Source organism: Dromiciops gliroides, chromosome 5, assembly GCF_019393635.1.
Source record: "Dromiciops gliroides isolate mDroGli1 chromosome 5, mDroGli1.pri, whole genome shotgun sequence".
Lineage (NCBI taxonomy): Eukaryota > Metazoa > Chordata > Mammalia > Microbiotheria > Microbiotheriidae > Dromiciops > Dromiciops gliroides.
This window is the reverse complement of record NC_057865.1, coordinates 39,194,808-39,218,571: the sequence shown is the minus strand read 5'-3', so window position 1 is coordinate 39,218,571 and position 23,764 is coordinate 39,194,808. Positions and strand designations below refer to the sequence as shown.

General features: G+C 41.0%; 1 protein-coding gene across 5 annotated transcripts in view; it reads right to left on the bottom strand.

Moving 5' to 3' along the window:
• Positions 1–23,764, bottom strand: part of NEK11 (NIMA related kinase 11) — a 277,182-nt gene that overhangs the window by 200,190 nt on the left and 53,228 nt on the right. For all 5 annotated transcript variants that reach the window (XM_043968528.1, XM_043968529.1, XM_043968526.1 and 2 more), the window contains exon 3: positions 6,540–6,705. In XM_043968528.1, coding sequence (XP_043824463.1) covers positions 6,540–6,705 — 166 coding nt within the window. The remainder of the gene's footprint in view (positions 1–6,539; positions 6,706–23,764) is intronic.

Genomic DNA, 23,764 nt, shown 5'->3' with positions numbered 1-23,764 from the left:
TTGGTTCAGCAGATGTCAACACTCTGTAAACTGGCTTACCATCCATTATGGATAACAGAAATAACATGTGGGAGCTTCAACCATTGAAAACAGAGGAATGTCTCAATTTTGACAGTGGGGAAAAGGATAATTCTGTAAATGAGCACAATGCATTTTAATGAATTACTCAGTGCTAATCCATTTCTCTACTTGGAACAAACAGGAAGGTCATGAAATGACCATACACACACACACACACACACACACACACACACACACATACACACACACACACACACACACACACACACACACACCAGCAAAAAACAAAATCCATTTACTTGGAAGATGAAGAGGATGATGTGAATATAATTTACCTAGATTATGAGTAACGTGCATGTGAGTAGCCAAATGAAAGAAATCAATTGTTTTCAAGCAAAAAATAAAAAAAAAAAATAAAGGTTTTGGTCTTTTTATAATAGAACTGAAATAATAATGATTATCAATAACTAGCATTTACATAGCATTTTAAGGTTTTCAAAATACCTGACAAATTTTTTATCTCATTTGATCCTTACAACAACCCTGGGAAGTAGGTACCATGATTATTCTTATTTTATGGTTAAGGAAACTGAGGCAGATAGAGGTTAAATGATTTGCCTAGGGTTACCTCACTGGTGTGCATCAGAGGGCAGATTTGTTCTCAGGTCTTTCTTAATTCCAGGACCACTCTATCCACCATGCCACCAAGCAGCCACGTGAAAAAGAGTTAGTTGTTTATTATTATTATTATTATTATTATTATTATTATTACTATTATTATTATTTCTGCCTTTCCAACATCTGGCTGAGTTAAACTGAGCCCCCAAGCTATTTAAAGCTTGGTAGCTTTTGCCTCAGAAGATACAAGGGAGGCACCACAAAACTATGGAGAGATCCCTAGATTTGGGAGTCAGATAATTAGGTTCAAACCACATGCATGCACATACACACTCACACACCCATACCCCCCCAACACACACACACTCCAAGTCACAGCCGCTCTTCTGTAAAATAAGGGGTGGGGGGCTGGAGTCAATAACCTTGCCCATCCCTTCTAGCTTCATATCCATGATACTGATCACATAAGTAACCCTTGTAGAGAGGGAACAACCCCTTCTCTGGATCAAGGCTCTCTTTTTTTTTATAATTTTTTTTTTTTTTGGCTGGGCAATGGGGGTTAAGTGACTCGCCCAGGGTCACATGGCTAGTAAGTGTCAAGTGTCTGAGGCCATATTTGAACTCAGGTACTCCTGAATTCCAGAGCCGGTGCTTTATCCACTGCGCCACCTAGCCACCCCCCATGGATCAAGGCTCTCAAATGGCTTCTAGCCTCACTATCAATATCCCTGTGGGGGCAGCTAGGTGGCACAGTGAATAAAGCACCTGCCCTGGATTCAGCAAGACCTGAATTCAAATGCAGCCTCGGACACTTGACACTTACTAACTGTGTGACCCTGGGCGAGTCACTTAACCCTCATTGCCCCACCAAAAAACAAAAAAAAAAATCCCCGTGAGTCCCAAAGATTGCATTTTTAGTACTTGCAGATTCCTGGAGAGATGATGCACCCTCTTCCTTTGTCCTGGGTACACTCATTCTCCTCAATTATTCTGAAAGCACTTTGAGAGCTGTCTTCTATTTCCTTCTTATCTCACCACTGTGCTTATCACAGGCTCTCAATACATTCTGTTGACGAACCTCTTAAAATAATTAACCATGTAAAAGAGCTACCATGGTAGGCGATCCCTGATCAAGGTGCCCTGTGCCTTAGAAACAAAGAGATGATGTAAAGTGGTCCTCCATGTCTTTACTGATATCTTCCCTTTCCAACCCACAGTCTCCAAAGCTCAACATTATTGAAGGAGGCAAGACTTCAGAGGGAGGAGCGGAAGAATTAGGAAAGGGTCCTCTGACTATGCCAAAAAGGCTACCAAACTGTGCATACTTATTGATCCAGCAATGCCACTGCTAGGTTTATATCCCAAAGACATCCCAAAAGAGAGAAAAAGGTTTATTTGTACAAGAACATTTATAGCAGCTCTTTTTGTGGTGGCTAAGAATTGGAAATCAAAGGAGTGTCCACCAATTGGGGAATGGCTAAACAAGCTGTGGTATATGATAGTGATGAAATATTATTGTGCTATAAGAAACAACAAGCGGGACGATTTCAGAAAGACCTGGAAAGACTTGTATGAACTGATGTATAATGAAGCGAGCAAAACCAGGATCCCACCTGGGGAGGGGGGGGGGTGTTCTTAATGATGTATCCTAGTGGTTCTGTCCATGCTCCTCAGGCCAAAGAAAGTACATGATACAGTAGAAAGAATACTGGCTTTGCCGTCAGAGGCCCTAAACTCGAACTCTGGCTCTGTCATACACTTACTACCTGTAGGAGATTGGGTAAGTGCCTTAACCTCTCTGTGCCTCAGTTTCCCCATCTCTAAAATGAGGGGGTTAGGCTGAATGTTCCTTTTCAGTCCTAGATCTAGGTTCTTAGGACCAACAGTTCCAAATTAGAGCCTTAGAAAGCTGACTTTCATTCTAATGGACTAGAGAGGTCTCTTGGCCATCATTTTATTATAAGGAGGATTTAAAGGACTTAATTTCATCTTATTTCTTATGAAGACCAGTCGCTGCTTACTTCACTCTCAACTCAACTTAATTCCCAGAGTGTTTTGCCTTCCTACCATCTGCTTTGCCTCCCCCCATGCCTCTGGTCTCCTTTGTGCTTTGTCTTCCCCTATTAGAATGTAAGAGCCTTAAGATATGGAAGCATCTTTCATCCCAATATTTAGCACAGTGCTTGGCACATAGCAAGCATTTGAAAGGTGATCTTTCTATCTATCCATCTATCTATCATCCTTCATCTATTAATCTATCATCTATCTATCCATCCATCATCTGTTAATCTATATTATCTATCTATCCATCTATCATCTATTTATCTATCACCTATCTGCCATCTATCTAGCATCTATTTCTCTATCCATCTATCTATCTTTTGAATCTATCTCCTGAACCATATCTACTTTTTTATTTAACCCTAGTTAATTGAGGCTGGCCTTCTCCACACATCACTGTAATTACTTAAGAGGAAATTAAAAGAGAAGAACACTCCACTCCTCTGATGTTAATAACATATTCCTATGAATCAGGCCTTTCATTTCAAACATGAATATTTTCCCTAAGAAAAGGGGGGGGTATCACCTGCTTTTTGGGTCTCAAAATGAGTGAGGGATATTCCTGGTAGCAACAAGGGACTAAGAATGCGTATGCATGATGTCCTTTGTATGGGTCCCAGAAGCTCGCACACTCAGCAGAGCCCTGGAAATCTACAGATGCTCCGTTTGCCCTTCTAGCTCCTGCTGCCATGGCAACCCAACTCCTATCTGAGAGAACAGGTCCATCCATTTGGAAACCACCCATCATTTTTAAATTAACACATAGAGGGAAAGGTGTGTCTTTTTTTCACTGAAGCCATTAAGAAGTATTTGAAAATAGGGAATTTTTTTTTTTGAAAACTCAAGCTGTTACAAAGTCAGTGTGATAGCAGTAATACTTGTCAACACTTGTCTCAGAAACAGATGGCGATTAACTAGAGAAGTTAAAGAAAGAGAGATGAGAAGAAACTCACGACGAATGGGTAGCAGTTTGGAGCTGGGTTGTATTCATGTCCTCCCCCCAAGTCCTGTTCTGAGACCTCGTTTGGGTAGAGACCCCGGTTACACTTCAAAGGCTGGGGCAGTGGAATGCGAGCTTTGGCAGGTCAGAGGATCTCGGGATTACAGACTGAGAACCGGCAGGGACCTTCGAGGCTACCAAGTCCAACCCCATTTTACAGATGAGGAAACTGAAGCACAACTCTTATAAGATCATAGGCTCCTAAATCTAGAACTAGAAGGGACCTTGTTGGCCATCACATTCAACCCCATCATTTTACAGGCAAGGAGACTAAGCCCAGAGGAGTGAGTGACTTGCCCAAGGTAACACAATGAGAAAATGCCTTTGCTTTTATTGTTTGGGGGGGGGGGTTTGGTGAGGTGATTGGTGTTAAGTGACTTGCCCAGGGTCACACAGCTAATAAGTATCAAATGTCTGAGGCTAGATTTGAACTCTGGTCCTCCTGACTCCAGGGCCAGTGCTCTATCCACTGCACCACCTAGCTGCCCCTAAAATTTTATTATTATTATTGGGGGGGGGCAGGGCAATGAGGGTTAAATGACTTGCCCGGGGTCACACAGCTAGTAAGTATCAAGTGTCTGAGGCCGGATTTGAACTCAGGTCCTCCTGAATCCAGGGCCAGTGCTTTATCCACTGTGCTACCTAGCTACCCCCAATGCCTTTGCTTTTAATGAGATGAGCCCAGCAGAGATTTGGTTTTCCCATGGCTTCAAATATTCCCTGCAGAGGATGCTTAGTTACAGGGCTTGCAGCGTGCTATGCATCAGGCAGAATGTCTGGCTAGGAAGAGGACAGAGGCTAAATGGAGCCATCAAGAGGAGCCTGTTGAGGTTGCCATGACTGTCCAGTTTCCATGCCAGGAGTCCCAAAATTCACTGGATTTCTTTAGTAACTCTCTATGTATGACTGATGTCACCCTTTACCCTTGGGCTGGGGAGACAGAGGTTAATGGAGAGCCAAAAGTAACATTCTCCTTGCCCAAGTCTAGTCCCTTGGCAGCCTTCCCCCTCTCCTTTCCATTCCCTCATCTGCCAAGGTAAAAAAAAAAAACCCATAAGGAATTGGCTCATTCCAGGGCAAAATTCACCCACTGAGTAAATACCATTGGATGCTTGTGAACTATTACATTAAGTGCCTAGGGAACCAGAGGTGGTATATACCCATTCGCCTATAGCATTAAACCCAAACTCACTTGAGGATATTTTAGGAATTGTTTGGGTTTAAAAACAAAGAAATGAACCCCTTGTTTCTCTTTTTTTTTCTTAAAAACAAAACCATGTAATAAGGTCTACATGATCATTCCTAGACACTTCCACACCAGGCCACCTCCACACTGGATATCATCCTTACTCCTCCTCCCCCGGGCAAACATAAAAGGAAAACAAACCATCATTCCTTGCTTGGGGTGAAAAATGTTTAGACTCAGTAAGCAAATGTTTGAAAACCATTATTAAAGATCTCAAATATTCCATTTAGAAGGCCATGGGCATTTCTACTTCATAGATGGATAAATGAAGGCACAGAGGTGTTAAATGAGTAATGTAGGATGAAAACAGGTAAATTAGCTGAAAGAAGACTCAGGTTTTTGCTAGCAAACTATAATACAAAAGCTGTATTTGCATCAACCTGACAGACATGCATAATTAAGATGGGAATTTAGGCTAAATGGAGGGAGAACACTTAGCTTGGATCCTTTGCCACCAAGTCACAGAGGATACTGGGAGTATGAAAGGACATGGAGAGCCCAGTTGAACAGTCTCATTAACAGAAGGCTTTGAGCTCCCACAGGGTTAGAAAAGGAAAGACCTAATCTTTCCCTGAGGTTACCCAATCTGGCTTTTGTCAGCTGTGTGGTGGTTAGGACTAAAGAGCTCGTCGGCCTGACTTTATCAAGGAGAGGTTTTAGCCATAATACCCTAGCTGACTGAGGCTGAGATGGCTTGGCTGGCCCCAAAGAGATGAGCCCAGAAGACACAAGCAAGAGAAAAGCTCAGAAGGACACTGCGTCAAGCAAGAAGCAAGCCCCATGGATCCACGAGAGCAATGTGATCAGCAGAGATACTACACCCAGTGAGCCCAGAAGAACAACGCACTTGAGACACCCCTACCTAAGAGGAGCAGGGCTAGGAATCACCAGAAGACACTAGAGTTTCTGCATAATCGGAGGTGTGAGTTGGCTCTCCACATATATTCTCCATGTATGGGCCCTTCATGCATGATCCCTATGTAAGCTCATTCTCCCCAGTGGTAGCATATATATTTGTGTGAGTGAACCTTAGGTTCATCCCCACTAAGCTATTCATTAAAGTGTCTTTGCTTTGAACTACCTGGGTCCTCTGGCTAAATAGGAGAAAGAGTAAATATCACTAGATGCCCATAAACTATTTATGCTGAGAGGCTGTGGACCCAGAAAGCATCCTGATCCCCAAGAAGTTAATCTGGAAGCCCTATATGTGAGAAAGAGGTGCCAGCAGTCCTATATACTCATTATTCCATATCAATGAATTCAAATTCACATGAGATTCTGTGGGAATTGTTTGGGTTTTAAAAAAACACCTACTTCCTAAAGCATTCTCCTAACATTCAGCTGCAGCGATTCTCTCTAAATAGTGCATGGTTTTAGGGAACCAAAAGAAGAAAAGAACCCTCCTTTGGAACTCAATAGCCTCCCAGAGATGATTGCTCTAAGCGGCACAATAAGAGATCCCAAGGGTTCAAATCCACAATAATTTGGTGCTCACACTTTCAAGGTAGTTTTGTTTGAGAGGCTTTCTCCTGCAGGACCATTCTAGTCTGGTTTCCACCCTCATCAAACCGCAGAATTAGCTTACAGCCTTACCTCACAGTACTCAGTGATGATGCAGAAATTATCTCGTTCCACAAAGCTGGCATGAAACTTGACGATGGCTGGGTGGTCAAGTTTAGAGAGGAGCTGTGCTTCCAAATTTGCCTGAACGGTTTCATTTGGCTTCAGGTCTCCAACAGATATTTCCTTCAAAACCTTTCTGCAGTGAGGGAGAGAAGAAAACACGATAAGACAGCTAAGGATGGGGAATCCATTGATGAAACTGCATTGAAATGTGCTGGCCACCCCTGTGCTTGAATCCCATGCAAATCAGGGGCGACCATCACCTGGAGACCAAGAGTCATTCAGAAGGTCCTTAAATTAGGGACAGAAAACAAACAATTTCTGTTTAACATCCGAGCTCACGTTCAGGGTCAACAGCTACAAAAGACCCTCTTGGTCACTCTCCCAGACTCTAAACCTTGCCTGCTTGTTCCACTCCACCTTGGCTAACTTACCTACCTGTCTAACCTAGCATACAGTTTGAGCCTTTCAAATCTGTCTTTTTTCTCTGGTATGCAATTCCTTGCCTGCCCACACTTGGTTAATGTCTTGATCATGGCTAGATAGCCAGATTCTCAATCCTGGCCAACTGTGGTCAGCCAGGTCCCACCATTGTGTGTGTCCTGGTATTACACGCTGTGATTTAGTCTATAAAATATTGAATTATAGTACAAACAGGAAAAATCCAAGTGCTAAGGTGATAGAGAACTTATTTCCATGAACTGTACCAAAATTCATTTCTATTTGCCACATAAGCCAAGAATTATGGCAGAGGCAAAGGTAATTCTAAGACAATTGAAACATAATTTAAGGGGGCAGCTAGGTGGCACAGTGGATAGAGTACCAGCCCTGGATTCAGGAGGACCTGAGTTCAAATTCAGCCTCAGACACTTGACACTTACTAGCTGTGTGACCCTGGGCAAGTCACTTAATCTCCATTGCCCTGCAAACTAAATTTAAAAAATTTAAAAAAAAAAGGGGGGCAGCTAGGTGGCACAGTGGATAGAGCACCGGTGCTGGAGTCAGGAGGACCTGAGTTCAAATCCGGCCTCAGACACAACACTTACTAGCTGTGTGACCCTAGGCAAGTCACTTAACCCCAATTGCCTAACAAAAAAAAAAATTGGGGGCAGCTAGGTGGCGCAGTGGATAAAGCACTGGCCTTGGATTCAGGAGGACCTGAGTTCAAATCCAGCCTCAGACACGTGACACTTAAGTAGCTGTGTGACCCTGGGCAAGTCACTTAACCCTCATTGCCCTGCAAAAACAAAAACAAAAACAAAAACAAAAAAAAGAAATAAAATAGCATTAATTCTGGCTCTTCTCATGAAGATCTTCAGTCTAGGACCAAAAGGAACCCAGTAGAAGGCATCTGGTCTGACTTCTCCCCCTACCATATTCTCCCCATTTCCCTATTACAGATGAGCCAGCTGAGTCCTAGAGTCACATAGGTAGTCAGAGAGCAAGGGTTTAAAACCATATCCTATTATTCTAAATTCAGAAATTCCCCAGGAAAAGGAGGAAATCACATAGGATAAGATAGGATAGTCATATAGGATATCCTCAACAAAGTCCACATGGATGATAGATTCCCTATTCATGTTGAGGGTCTCCAAACGCTCTTATTTGCCAAAGAGAGTGTGCTAATTACAACGAATGGCAGAAATGCTCCAAAGCCTTCGGTGAAACCCATAATATTCTGAACATAGAGTAAGAAAAAAGGCAACAAATTTCTCAAGGATCTGTGATTTCACCAGTGCAGGCACTCCCTCCACTGACAAAGACCACGAGCCCAACTATCTTCTAAGATGGTCTATGTTGAGTTGCCGATACCAAAAGCTCATCACCTTACAGACAGACTGCCTGGTGATAGACCTCATTTTCTTAAGTGTCAATAAAACCACATCTGTTTCTGATATTGAACCATTTGATGATGAAAGAAGAACTTAGCACAAAAGGAGCCAAGCAGACAATGATTAAGATTCTAGGGCGGGTCTCAACTGGGGGCTCAGAAGTTCTTGGGACTACCAAATGCAAATTGGTCCTCACAAATTCAAAAAACTCCTCATAAATCAAAGAAGGAACATTAAATGAAATTCCTCATAGAGTGGAATGGGCATGTCTTGGGGTATGGCTGTGTTCCATTTTCATCTTTGTGCCTTTGATATCTGGCGCAATCATTTGCATCTACTCCAATAGACCTGGGGCCTCATTCACATGGATATTCCCAGCACCTCTTCAGATCACAACCCATCCTGACCCCTGCACCCTGGGCAACTTTTGTCCATGCCCTTCGGGATGCTCTCTACCAGGGCTCCACCCGGTGTACTGAGAGATGTTCCCCAATTTCTCCTAGAATCTCAAGAACATCAGGAGATGCCCCAGCTGTCATCTTGTTATCTAGCTCTGGCCCTAGGAATAGCATGTTTTCTTTATCACTCATTCACCATCTTGATGCCATCCATTATTCTAGTTCATCTTTGAAGTTCTCATATTAACTGTTGAAGCCTGCTCTTAGAACTCACCAATCTGCTTCTCCACTGCCCTCTGTAGGATATTTTTTTAAATTCTTCAGAGACTTCAGAGATTTCATTTCTTCCATGGTTCAGACTCAGACAACAATCCCAGGAGAATACTGGTATTAAAAAGATGTGCCTTTTACCTCCTCCCTTCTTGCTTCTTTGTAGAAGTGGTGGTCAGGGGAAGGTCTATGAATGTGGAACGCCACATATAATGGAGATTTTTTCATTTTGTCAGTTAGTTTTGAGGAACCTATTTCTTTTGTTTATCATTTTGTTGTTTGTTGTTTTATTATTTCTATATTTTTATTTGAGGAATGCTCTCTTTTATTCTTTGTTATGAGAGAGAGAGAGCTCTCTGGGATTCAGAGTAGGAGGAAGGATGTTTTGTGAAATGTAGATTCCATAAAAAACAAAACTTCAATAACATTTTATTTTTTAAAATAATAAAGGGGGGATTTGCTTCTGGGGGGAGTTTGGGGTCATTGAAGGGGCTGTACAATTTCCTGAAGGCAGTCTTCCCCCTCCCAATTTATCCTAGACCCAACTCCCAATTGTCCGACCTAAAACATAGTGATAAATGTTTGTTGAGCAAAATTGAATTCTCTCTTTCTGCGGCAGCTAATGAAGAGTATCTTTTGCTTCTTGGGAGTGAAATGGGTTCTAAAGTAGTGCTAACTTAGCTGGGGATGGTCCTCAAGGGGATAGATATATATTCCCTTACCATTCTTGTACTTGAAGCTGTTCCATTCTAAGAGAGGACGCTCTATCAAGAAATTGGGCAAAATGATAAAATGCTGATTGGGATTAGTATCTGTAGGGCTGTAAATATACAAAATGGAGCTCTTAATCATCTGTATCTCTCATTATATATTTATGTACATAATTATGATTTTTCAGTAACTATGTGTGAAGTGAAAATAACATCTTCATATTGCTTTTATTCTTCTCCAAGTAATTTGTTGCTCATTGTTGCATAGTTGTAAAAGTCACGGTAGCTAAACATAACAATACAAAACCTTATAGAAGCTAAAGACACTCTCCTGACATTCAGGAACGAACACAGTAAAACCCCATATGATAGCTTCCTTCCAAACATCAATTACTGAGTAACAGACCATGAATTTTTACATATAGTTGCCTGAACCCATCTGGCAGCCTGATGATAAAGCATAAATTCAGATTTGTCTACAGCTTTTCAGATTGGGTTAGTGCCATCAAGACCGGTGATATCTATTGTAATCATCTCTAGCTGACACCGGAACAGTCTGCCTTCCTCCCCGCAAATCATGTCACTTTACTGAGCTGACAAACAGTCAGTCTCCTCCGTTATAGATCACTTCATATTAGATGTTCGGAAGCCAAAGACAGTAATAAAAACTCGACATGTCAAGGATATCTTGTCATTGGCTCAGTGACTAATCTTTGGTAACACAACAAATGTTTATCAAAAATGCAACTGCTTGGGAGAAACTTGATGCCAACAGTAAAACTAAGTCTCCATACAGACACACTTGGAACATGGAGCCCTGTGCACTTTTTCTTTCCTTTCTGATTAAAAAAAAAAAAATGCCTAGTTTTGTTCCAATACCCTAGTTTTTCTCTCTGTAGTCAGTGGCAAGATGACTTAAATTCCATAAAGTACTTTGGAAATCAATGGATTGTGAATTTTTCTTCCTTGAAATCTAGTTCCTCATTTGAAACGCACACAAGCAGCACTTAGCATAGTGCCTGGCACATGACAGGTACTTAAATAAAATTTTATTGATTATTGTTTATTAATTATTTATTGACTAATTGTTTGTTGATTGATATCACCAACAACAATCAACAAGGATTTCTTAAGCAATTGCCATGTGCTAGGTACTACACTCATCATCATCATGAATCAAGCAGAATTTATTAATTCTCTAACATGTGCCAGGTACAATTACTTGGAATTGTCATCATCACGGATCAACAAGCATTTATGAAGTGCCACTGTAGTGTTGTGTTGTCATATCCATCATCATGACTGATCAACAACTGATTAAGAACCTTGTTGTTGTTATCCACTTTTCATGGCCCCATTTAGGGTTTTCTTGACAAAGACACTGCAGCCGTTCACCATTTCCTTCTCCAGCTAATTTTGCAGATAAGAAAACTGAGGCAAACAGGGTCAAGTGACTTACCCTGGGTCACAGTGCTAGGAAGTATTTGAGGCCAGATTTGAACTCGGGAACATGAGTATTCCTGGCTCCAGGCCCAGCACTCTATCCACTGCCCCAAGAATCTGCTGAGTGCCAAGTCTTGTACTCTTTATCTTCAAGCAACAAAGTATTTATTAAGCGCCAACTGTGTGCCACATACTGTACCCATGACGATCATCCAGCAACAAGGCTTCTCTCATTTAACAGTGTGGATCTCCTCTGATTCCACCTCTGATGATGACTGAAGCAACTGGAAATAGGACTGATTGGGAAACTTACAAGAATAGCTAATACTGGGGGCAGCTAGGTGGCACAGTATATAAAGCACCAGCCCTGGATTCAAGAGGACCTGAGTTCAGACCCGGCCTCAGACCCTTGACACTTACTAGCTGTGTGACCCTGGGCAAGTCACTCAACCCTCATTACCCTGCTCAAAAAAAAGAAAAAGAAAAAAATAGCTAATACTAAGAGCTAACCTTTACACAGTGCCTACTATGCGCCAGGCACTGTGTTAAGCACTTTACACACACATTGTCCCATTTCACCCCCACAACAACCCTGGGAGGGAGGTGCTAATCTTGTCCCCATTTTAAAGATGAGAAAGCTGAGGCAAACAGAACAAGGAGCCAAGATGACCCAGCCAGAAGAGAAGACTCGAGTAGTTGAACAATCTTTCACCACTCGGACTTCACCCTCTAGCAGGGAGGAAAGCGGACCAACTGTGTTTTGTGTTCAGTGAGCTCACAACAAGAGAAAATCCTCTCAAAATTCAAGGAAGCAAAGACACCCCAAAAAAAGAGGGAAAGACCTATTTATAGCAGCTCTTTTGGTGGTGGCTAAGAATTGGAAATCAGAGGGATGCCCATCAATTGGGGAATGGCTAAACAAGCTGTGGTGTATGATGGTGATGGAATATCATTGTACTATAAGAAATGACAAACAGGAAGATTTCAGAAAGACCTGGAAAGACTTGTATGAATTGATGTATAGTGAAGTGAGCAGAACATTGTGCACATGGACAGTAATATTGTTTGATGAAGAACTGTGAATGACTTAACTATTCTCAACAATACAGTGATCCAGGACAATCCCAAAGGACTCATGATGAAGCATACTATCCACCTCCAAAGGAAGAACTGATATTTTTTTAAAAGGAAAAAAAAGAAAAAACTGATATTGATTGAACACAGACTGAAGCATGCTATTTTTCTCTTTTTTTCCCTTTTATTCGAATTCTCTTATACAAGATGACTAATATGGTCATGTTTTACATAATTGAATATGTATAACCTATATCTGATTGCTTACTGCCTCAGGGAGCAGGGAGGGAAGGGGAGATAGAATATGGAATTCAAAACTTTAAATAAAAATGATTATTATCCAAAAACAAAAACAAAATACAACAAAACAAAATGTAGGAAAGGAAAAACTTAAGGAATAGTCAGCTACCAGGGAAGACTGGTAGCTGACTCTACCATTTCCCCTTAGCCTGTCTTTGCAGCCTTATTTCTTTCACATTACTCCCTTTCATGTTTGCTAAGGGCTCAGGCACGCGCGCTCTCTCTCTCTCTCTCTCTCTCTCTCTCTCTCTCTCTCTCTCTCTCTCTCTCTCTCTCTCTCTCTCTCCCTCTCCCTCTCCCTCTCCCTCTCCCTCTCCCTCTCCCTCTCCCTCTCCCTCTCCCTCTCCCTCCCTCCACCTCTCTGCCTCTAAGAATCCTTACTTTCCTCAAAGGTCAGCTTAGATGCCTGCCCCTTAATAAGCCTTGCCCATTGCCCTAAATCCTGGTGTTTGCTCCTTCCTCCAACTGTCTTGTATTCCATTATCAGTGACCACATTGGTGTTTTCTCCCATAGAGAATGCATGGTCCCTGTAGGAAAAACCTGTTTTTCCTTTTGCGTCTGAAAACTAGACATCTAGATGGCACAGTGAGTGGACAGAGCCAGACCTGGCATTGAGAGGATCCCAGTTCAAATCCAAACTCAGACACTTAGTAGCTATGTGAACCTGGGCCAGTCCCTTAACCTGTAGACCTGCCTCGGTTTCCTGCACTACAAAAATGGGAAGAATAATAACACCCTCTCCTGAGAAATGAGATACTTGTAAAGTGCTCTGAAAACCTTAAAGTGCTATATAAATGAAAACATTATTGCTGTCGTGCCAGTACCTACCACAGTGCTTTAGCCATTGTCATTGCATAATAAATGTTATTGGAATTGTATAGCACTGCACCTCCTTTGCAAAAGGTTTTTTAGTAAGATAAATGTCTATCCAGCTAGCAGGCAAACAGTTGATCTAAATGACTTACCTATAGCCACTTCTTTGATTAATAATAGTCTATGCCCCTACTGGGTTCAATTCAATATTGTGTGGAAATTTGATCTTACTAAATTTATTTCTTAAAAGTTAAACTTTACTATAGCTCAGTGAGACAAAGGGTTTCTTTCCCTCAATGGCACTTTATTGACTTGGTAAAGAAATATTCTTCAGGTTGATATATGATGCTGATAAAGAAAATCATATAAATTCCTGAGCTCCAAAAGCCAATTTGCTTCCCCCTTTGACTGTAAACATTAAAAATAAGCGGCTTTATCCCTAGCACTTAGCACAGTGCCTGGCACATAGTAGGCACTTAATAAATGTTTATTGTGTCTCTCTGACTCTGAATGTAAGAGAAGAAATAAATAACTTCAATGAAATAAAATTCATTTTTCTGTTCTTCCCATTCCTGTCCCCTCCTATACACTTATTACTGATGAAGGGTTTAGACATCCTAAAATTCCTGGTTGCCTTCTTCCTTAGGAAGGAACTGCTGTACCGAATGAGCAATGAGCTAAGATCACAGGGGCTAACCTGGCTTTAAAATGAGCTGTTTCCATATTGCAGCTACAACTGAAGACAAGGATGCTAGAGGCCAAAGGCTTCTCACATCTTCCAAATCTTGAGTCAGGAAATCCATTCCAACTGAAAAAGAGCTTTCCAGATTGACTGGATTTTGCCTTGGAAGTCTGGGGTCTTAAATGATGCTACATCCTATCAATCCATTAACAAGCATTTATTAAGTGCCTACTATGTGCCAGACACTGTGTTAGGTTCTAGGGACACAAATAGTAAAAGACAATGTCCGGGGGGGGCGGCTAGGTGGCGCAGTGGATAAAACGCCGGCCCTGGATTCAGGAGGACCTGAGTTCAAATCCGGCCTCAGACCCTTGATACTTACTAGCTGTGTGACCTTGGGCAAGTCACTTAACCCCCATTGCCCTGCCAAAAAACAAAACAAAACAACACAAAAAAGCCAATGTCCTCCACTAAGTACCTTACAATACTAGGGAGAGGGAGGAGAAGACGACAACGTGACAGACAAGTAAATCCAACACATGTACCAAATAAAAACAAACTGATTTCAGGAGCTTAGAGGAGCATTAACACCTGGGGAAATCATGAAAGGCCTTCCTCTTGAAGGAGACAACCCTTGAGCTGAGCCATGAAAAGATAAATCAATGATTCCTCTGTCCCCCATCCCAGGGCTAGACTAGAATTCAAATAAAAAAATCTTGGATAAGATTGTCTTATCAACATCTCCTGTTTAAGCTTTTGTAACTATAAGCTGACCCAGTGCTGTTCATCTGAATACCAAAATTTCCTACAGTAACAAACCAATAGACCTTCAGCATTCTTTCTCTACCCACCTCACAGATGAGCACCCATCAGTTTTGGATTTGTTTTTGCTGCTCAGCCTCCACCCCCATATTCAAAAGCAGCCAGATTTTTTATCCTTAGTTGAGTGCAAGTGGAGTAAAATGCTACTCAGCATAGTTTGGGAATAAACTAATTAAAGATCAATTAATTAATTAATTTAATGAATGATTGTCACATGTGATATTTGTGAATTTATGGTTTCCAAATAAAACAAAATGTACTTAACAATAACACCATAATGAATATTCTATCATCGCTCCTTCATGATTCAAAAGCCAGGTGAGGAGATTTCAGTGCCATTACCATTATGAAATTATCACTATGAAATCAATCTTCAGGGTGCCGAGTAAACACCCAAGGTCGACAAAGGTGTGCTGAATATACACAGGGACTGTGACCTTCCATGGAAGTTACTTTCATTGATTTATTTCTCTGTTTCCAAGTCCCAGAACACTGAGGTGAATCCTAGACAAGATTCATAACCACTCAAAAGAGTCTGAGCTAATCAATCATACAAGAAAAACCAAATGGATGAAGAATGCCTGCTCCAGAGAGGATGACATGCAGTTAGACAGACAGCTTGTCCATCAATATAAATATCCATGGAAATGTATGAGCTGGCCCCAGAATTAAACACGGTGAAGAGGGGTAAGAGGGGAGCAGGCTGATTGCTTTCAGTATAGTGAGAAACTCCTTTAATAACCCCAAATGTCTCCAGAAATGAAGGTCTGTCTTTTTAATACCAATATTCGACTGATGTTGTGGATTCCCACTCAGCTGTTCCATTGGTATCTCAAACTCATTATGTCCAAGACTGAATTTATGATCTTTTCCTCACCTCCAACCTGCTCCTCCTCCAAGAATCCATTTAAGGGGGCAGCTAGGTGGCGCAGTGGATAAAGCACCGGCCCTGGATTCAGGAGTACCTGAGTTCAAATCCGGCCTCAGACACTTGACACTTACTAGCTGTGTGACCCTGGGCAAGTCACTTAACCCCAATTGCCTCACCAAAAAAAAAAATAATAATCCATTTAAAATGCAACAGCATTTTTCTATCAGCCACATTCATCACCTTATTATCACCCTTGATTATCTCCCCTCTCTCAACCCACGTGTCTAATATCAGTTGCCTGCGGTCTTCAGACATCCACCAGGAAGGCCCAACTGCATGTGGGTAGAACTTCTTATGCCCTTAGGTAACCAGAAAGCAGTATTAGGGAAATGGGCCAATCAGGTCCTGGGACCATTTTGTATCGTTGGTTTTTTTTGTTTTTTGTTTTTTTAGTTTTGTTTTGTTTTTGCAGGGCAATGAGGGTTAAGTGACTTGCCCAGAGTCACACAGCTAGTTAAGTGTCAAGTGTCTGAGGCTGGATTTGAACTCAGGTCCTCCTGAATCCAAGGCCAGTGCTTTATCCACTGCGCCATCTAGCTGCCCCCGTTTTGTATCCTTTTAAGGAGGAGGAGGGGTGGGCTTAACTTAATGCTGTAAAGAAATGGTGGTTCATATTGGTCTTAGCACAACTCCCCTCCATGCACCCTCCATTCCAGCGAATGGCACCACTAATTGTTCTCCTAACTTAATCTCCCACCCCTTTGCACAAGGAGGACAGGCTCAGCCTGGGCACTACCTCTGTGATGCCTTTCAGATTCCCCCACTTACTGGCTCTCTGTCCCTCCTCAAACCATCTTGTTTTTATTTACCTGTGTAGGTGTCAGAAGCTCCTAAAGGGGAAAGTCTATGTCATTTTCCTCTTTGTGTCTATGGCATCAAACATCACACCTGGCTCATAACAGGAGTTTAATCAACGTTTGTTGAATTGGAGATATTTCAATAGATCAATCTCTATTAAATCCACAATCCTGTTTGCCATTTTCTTCTTTCTCCTTTCAGACATACTCAGCTTTAGTAGAACACCAACAAAGGAGGATTCTGCCTTACATTTAAGGTTCTCTATCTACTATGCCACACTACCTCTCGCTTCATTTATACACCTGGATAGATAGCTTAGACAGAGCAATATCGAGACCATTATTGAGTGATAAAGCTATGAATCAACCATGACCTACAATATATGCTCTTTCATATAATTTCAAAGCATACAATTTATTTTCCAGTGTCATTAGTTGATATCACTGAAGGTTATGCAGAGGTGATATGCAAGGGATTAGAAAAATGAGCCAAGAGATTCTCATTTAAGAGTCTGTGATTTGATAGAGCAATGCCAAATATTCGATACTGTTTATATCACATTTTTATTAAGGGTGACACTTCTGACTACAAAATTTCAATGCTAGTACAGCATAGGAAATTATGCTAATTTCCTTTTATTAAAAAAAAAAGTATTTTTAGAGGTTGGAAGATGCACAGCAAATAGAAATTTCAGCCATGGAAGGAGTGACAACAAACCATATATTGAATGGAACCAAAACACCCAATAATCATATTACCAAGATTTCATTCTGCTGAGAAATACAGAATCTGTTCAGTACCATGTCCCTAGGCTTAACATAGAGCTGGGAACCCAGGAGAGGTACCCTGTTGGGTGAACGAAGTAGGGTAGCCACAGCCGTGAAAGCAATGTGTTGACTTCATAATGGACCATATCCAACCCTGGCTCAGAAGTGGGGGGGGGGAGGGTACAGGGATGAAGATTCGAATATATTTAGAATCCTTAGAGGCAAGATATGGGAAGGAGAAAAGGTACAAACGTATATATTTTTGTTCTCTTCACAGAAAAAAAAAATGTTTTTAAGGAATAGCCCACCATAGCAGGGCTCTATACCTTAGCCTTTTAGACTCTAAAAGTGATATGAAAGATTGCTAATAAACTAACTGCTAGAACTACAGAAAGCTATCTTACTAAATGCATGAACATTTTGCATTTCATGCATCTCTTGCATTAAAAAATAGCTATTGTTCCCTTCTTTTCTTATGCTACAGATTTAATAGAAGTTCAAGACTTCTCTTTTGAGTAGAGCTCCTTAGTGAAGGTGCATAATCAATGTTTGATTAATGAATGACTGAATGATGAAGCTCATTTAATATAGTGGATGCCTAGTGGCATAATGGAAAAGAGTGGGTGAACTGAGTCACAGGACTCCAGTTCAAAAGCTGGCTCTGCCACTTAATATGGTACATGGCCACAAATAAAGGTCCAAGGTGACCTTGGACAAGGTCACCTATAAAGGTCACTTGGACAAGGTCATCTATAAAATAAGGGGGTTGAATTAAGTGACCTCTAAAATTTCTTCTAACTCCACACCTATGGTGCAATGATCCCATGGGGCAGGTGGTAAATAAGTGGGTCCTTAAAAATCTGGCACTCCAACCTTCCACCATATGCAGGAATCCTCTTCTAAGAGGGGAGTATGAAAAAAGAAGGGAGTATGGGTGCAGTGACCGGAATAATGAGTGGATTTGGGTAACATACAGAGTAGTAAACTGGAAAGAAGATAACTGGGCTTGTGTTCCTGACTCTGCCTCTAAGAAACTGTGTGACATTAGGCCAAGTCACAACCTCTCTAGCCTTCAGGTTCCTTATCTGGAAGGCTGTGGGTCATCTAGTCCCCTCATCTCCATCCCATTCAGGCATCCCCTCTGCAAGAGGTGGTTGGTCAGTCAATTCTAGCTTGCACATTTCCAAAGATGAGAGCTCAATACCTTAAGAGACAATCCACTCCATTTGAGGACATCTCTTATTGTTAGACAGTTATTTCTTGTTGTTGTTCAGTTGTTCAGTTGTCTCTGACTCTTTGTGACTCCATGGACCCTATATAGCATGACAGGCCTCCTGCACGCCACCATGTCTCAAAGTCTGTTCAAGTTCATGTTCACTGCATCCATGACACTATCCATTCATTGAATCCTCTACTATCCTCCTTCAACTTTTGCCTTCAATCTTTCCCAACATCAGGGTCTTTTTCTACTAGTTTGGTTTTTTCTTTTGGTTTGGGGTTTTTTTTTTTTTGGTGAGGCAATTGGGGTTAAGTGACTTGCCCAGGGTCACACAGCTAGTAAATGTCACGTGTCTGAGGCCGGATTTGAACTCAGGTCCTCCTGAATCCAGGGCTGATGCTCTATCCACTGCGCCACCTAGCTGCCCCTAGGGTCTTTTTCAATGGGTCTCATCTTCTTGTTATACGGCCGAAGTATTTAAGCTCCAACTTCACTTTTGTCCTTCCAGAGAATAGTCTCAATTAATATCTTTAAGTAGTGACTGATTTTCTTAATGTTCATTTTTTTTCAGGGCAATGAGGGTTAAGTGACTTACCCAGAGTCACACAGCTAGTAAGCATCAAGTGTCTGAGGCCGGATTTGAACTCAGGTCCTCCTGAATCCAGGGCCAGAGCTTTATATGCCTAGCTGCCCCATATTGACTGATTTTCAAAGCTATCTATAGTCATATAAAAACGCTCTAGATCACTAGTGATCAGAGAAATGCAAATTAAAACAACTCTAAAAAAAAACAAAAAAATAAAACTCTGAGGTATCACCTCACACCTATCAGAGTGGCAAATATAACAAAAATGGAAAATAGTGGATGTTGGAGGAGATGTGGGAAAACTGGGATGGTAATGCGCTATTGGTGGAGTTGTGAACTGATCCAACCATTCTGGAGAGCAATTTGGAACTATGCTCAAAGGGCTATCAAACTGTGCATACCCTCTGATCCAGCAATCCCAATGATTAGGTTTATATCCCAAAAACATCCCAAAAAAGAGAAAAAGACTTCTTTGTACAAAAATATTTATAGCAGCTCTTTGTGGTGGCTAAGAATTGGAAATCAAAGGAATGCCCATCAATTGAGGAATGGCTAAACAAGCTGTGGTATATGATGGTGATGGAATATTATTGTGTATAAGAAATGACAAACAGGGGGCAGCTAGATGGCATAGTGGATAAAGCACAGGCCCTGGATTCAGGAGTACCTGAGTTCAAATCCAGCCTCAGACACTTGACACTTACTAGCTGTGTGACCCTGGGCAAGTCATTTAACCTTCATTGCCCCGCCAAAAAAAAAAAAAAGAAAAGAAAAGAAAAGAAAAAGAAAGAAATGAGACCACTCTTTTAGTAATTCTCAGTTCACATATTGTTAAAGCCTAGTTTGCAGAATCTTAAGCATAACCTTGCTGGTGTATGAAAAGAGTGTAATCATTTGGTAATTTGAACATTCTTTGGCATTGCCCTTCTTCAGGATTGGGATGTAAACCGATCTTCTCCAATCCACTGGTCACTATTGAGTTTTATAAATTTACTGGCATATTCAGTGCAGCACTTTAACAGCATCATCTTTTAGGATTTTAAATAGCTTAGCTGGAATTCCACCCCCTCCTCTAACCTCATGATTAGCAATACTTCCTAAGGCCCAATTGACTTCACTCTCCATGATGTCTGGTTCTAGATTGATAATCACACCATCGTGGTTATTGGTGATAAGATCTTTCTTGTCCTGTTCTTTTGTGTATTCTTGCCACCTCTTCTTCTTCTTCTTCTTTTTTTTTTTTTGGTGGGGCAATGAGGGTTAAGTGACTTGCCCAGAGTCACACAGCTAGTAAGTGTCAAGTGTCAGAGGCTGGATTTGAACTCAGGTACTCCTGAATCCAGGGCCATTGCTTTATCCACTGCACCACCTAGTTGCCCCACTTTGCCACCTCTTCTTAATCTCTTCTGCTTCTGTGAAGTCCCTACCATTCTTGTCTTTTAGCATGCCCGTTTTTGTATGAAATGTTCCCTTGAAATTTCTACTTTTCTTGAAGAGATTTCATCTTTCCCATTCTATTGTTTTCTTCCATTTCTTTACATTACTCATTTAAAAAAAAAAACTTATTTCTCCTTGCTCTTTGCTGAAATTCTGCAAATCCTTTCCCTTTTTTCTTTTATTTTTTCCCTTCCTTCTTTCCTTAGCTATTTGCAAAGCCTCCTCACAGTCATCTTGCTTTCTTGCTCTTATTTTCTTTGAGATGTTTTTTGTTGCTACCTCCTGTATAATATTGCAAGGCTCTGCCCATAATTCTTCAGGCACTCTGCCTGATCAAATCCCTTAAATCTATCCATTGTCTCCACCTTCACAGTGGTTGGAGCATACAGTTGCATTACTGATGTTATTGAATGGTTTTCCTTGGATTCAAAGAGACACTCTTCTGTCATTTTTAGATTATACTCCAGTATTGCTTTTCTCACCCTTTTACTGACTGAGGGCTACTCCATGTCTTCTAAGGGATTCTGATTCTTGCCCACAGTAGTTTATGTCATGATCACCTCAATTATATTCACCCATTCCCATCCATTTAAGTTCAACAGCCAAGATGTTGACATTCAATCTTTCCATCTCTTGTTTGACCACATCTAGCTTGCCTGGGTTCATAGACCTTACTTTTCAAGTTCCTGTGCAATACTGACCTTTACAACGTCAGATTTTCCTTTCATCACCAGAAAAAATCCAGAGCTGAGCTTCCTTTTGGCTTTGAACCAACCTCTTCATTCTTTCTGGAGCTACTTATAGCTACCCCTGCTCTTCCCCAGTAGTATGTTGGACACCTTCCAATCTGAGGGGCTCATCTTCCATTGGCATTACTTTCATTATTTTCATCCTGTCCGTGGGGTTTCATAGGCAAAGATACTGGAGTGGTACACCATTTTGTTTTCCACCGTGACCTGTCCATCTTGGGTAACCCCGAATGGCATAGGTCATAATTTCACTAAGCTACACAAGCCCTTCCACCGTGACAAGGCAGTGATCTAAGAGGGGATCACTTTTTGTTCTGAATCAAAATCTACTCCACTGTAACTTCCATCCTTCATCCTAATTCTCTCCTCTGAAGCTATGCCAAATAAGTCTGATCTCTTTTCCATTTTATCTTTGGCAGGAAAGGAGAGTTCATGGGCAAGAGATCAAATCTGTTTTATTTATTTTACCAGCTGATTTTCACAACTTTTCTAAAATCTCAAAGTCCCCTGACACCTTCATCCTAAGGTGAAATATTTTAAAAGTGCATAACTCATACATGCTTCTAACCACAATTTCCACTAACAACATCCTATCTGTCATACTTTCACAGTCTTCACAGTCTCTCTGCTACACAAATTTAATCATTTCTGCTGTGAATTCTTTAATATAAGTAAGAGTCCTTTTTTGTAGTTTTCTGAAAAGTGGTCTCAGATAAGATGCAGTCCATATTCAAGTAGCTCTGTTCAATTCTGAGGTTGAGTTAGCGTTTTGGAGCACTGTCCATAGGGCACTGTTGGCATAAATTGATGGAGATTGCTGCGTGGTACAAAGATGAGGAGCTACATGGCCTTGGGTGAGTCCTTAAATTTTTCATGGCATGGGTTTCCTCATGTGTAAAAATGAGGGAGTCCCTTCGAGTTCTAAAATTATGACCCAAAGAACTAACTGCTACCCCCATCCCCACAAATTAATGTTAAGCCAGGTCTCCTTGACCTTGGATTTGTTGTATCTTTTCTGCAAAATGAAGTATCCTTGATAATTGTGGAAGAATTGCAAACAATCAAACAAGGGAATTTTTCTTCTTTCCCTACTTGGTATTTAGAAAAACCATTCATTATGATTAATTAGAAAGACAGTGCTGTGTTTTATGATGTAACAATGAGATGGTGTTGTCTTTAGTTAAGTACTTTAAAAATTATAATATGCTCATCAATATCCTTCGCTAGTTAACAAAATTCATAATTATTCTAATGACCAGAATCACCCTCAGTGGGTGCTGCTGCTCACATATGCACTGTTTTAGGAGAAAGAATGCAGGGGCCCCACCTTATCTCAGAAGCTCTTATGGGGAAAAGAGACCCCAAATATAGCACTTTCTTGTCCCTGGGAGGAGGACGTCACTGCAAGCAACTCCAAAGTATTTACTCCAGTGGAATTTTTATATGTTGTAGTTAATTATCTAAAATGTTGTTATATAATATATGTTTTGTGTCAGAATGTTCAGCTATTGGGAACATTAGGAGGGGGGGGAAAGGATCAGTCACTTCCAAGAACAAGAGTATTGATATTACATATTGAAGATCATCAGAGCAAAATTTGAGAGCCACTGGACTGAATATTTTGTTTATGTCTACAATGCAATTAAACAGAATGACCAGGTCAAGAAGAACATGAAAACACAATTTTCCAAGTATGCCCAGTTTTATTTTTATCAGACCTATGATTTAATACTATACAATGAGGAGATACCCTCTCCTCTTGAAGGCCTTTGTAACTTATGATCTTAGAGCAATGCCTGGAAAACTGAGTGGTTAAGTGGCTAAGCCCACGGTCATAAAGTCAGGATGTGTCAGGGATGGAATTTGAGCCCAGTAGTTCCTGACTCTGCTTCCCAAATCTCAAGGACATCATGCCCTGCTGGTTCTGATAAACAATAATTTTGTTTTAAAAGTTCAACAATCTAATAACTCTCCAGTGTTCATCTTCTATTTGTGATGTCACAAAACAGTTCTGGAACAGCAAAGGATTTCATGGAGTCCATCAGATGTGATGAAAAGCCACAGCATAAAAATTATAAGATGGTGACAAATCTACAGTAGTAGTGGAGGGAGTGTCAACAGATGGGATGTATTTACTTGCCTTAGATGGGCTAAAGCAAAAATGAAAAAAAAAGACCCAGAACATTTAATCAGCTTGCTGATTTAATGGTTGATGCTCTAAAAAAATTACCCAAGACTTCAATGACACACTATCAAATAATATTATGTGCAATTATGTGTTGCATGCCAACATTATGATGGTCAAAATGGAGTTTTCAATCCAAGTGCCAGGTTCACTAACACTTGAGATTTCATAATCATTT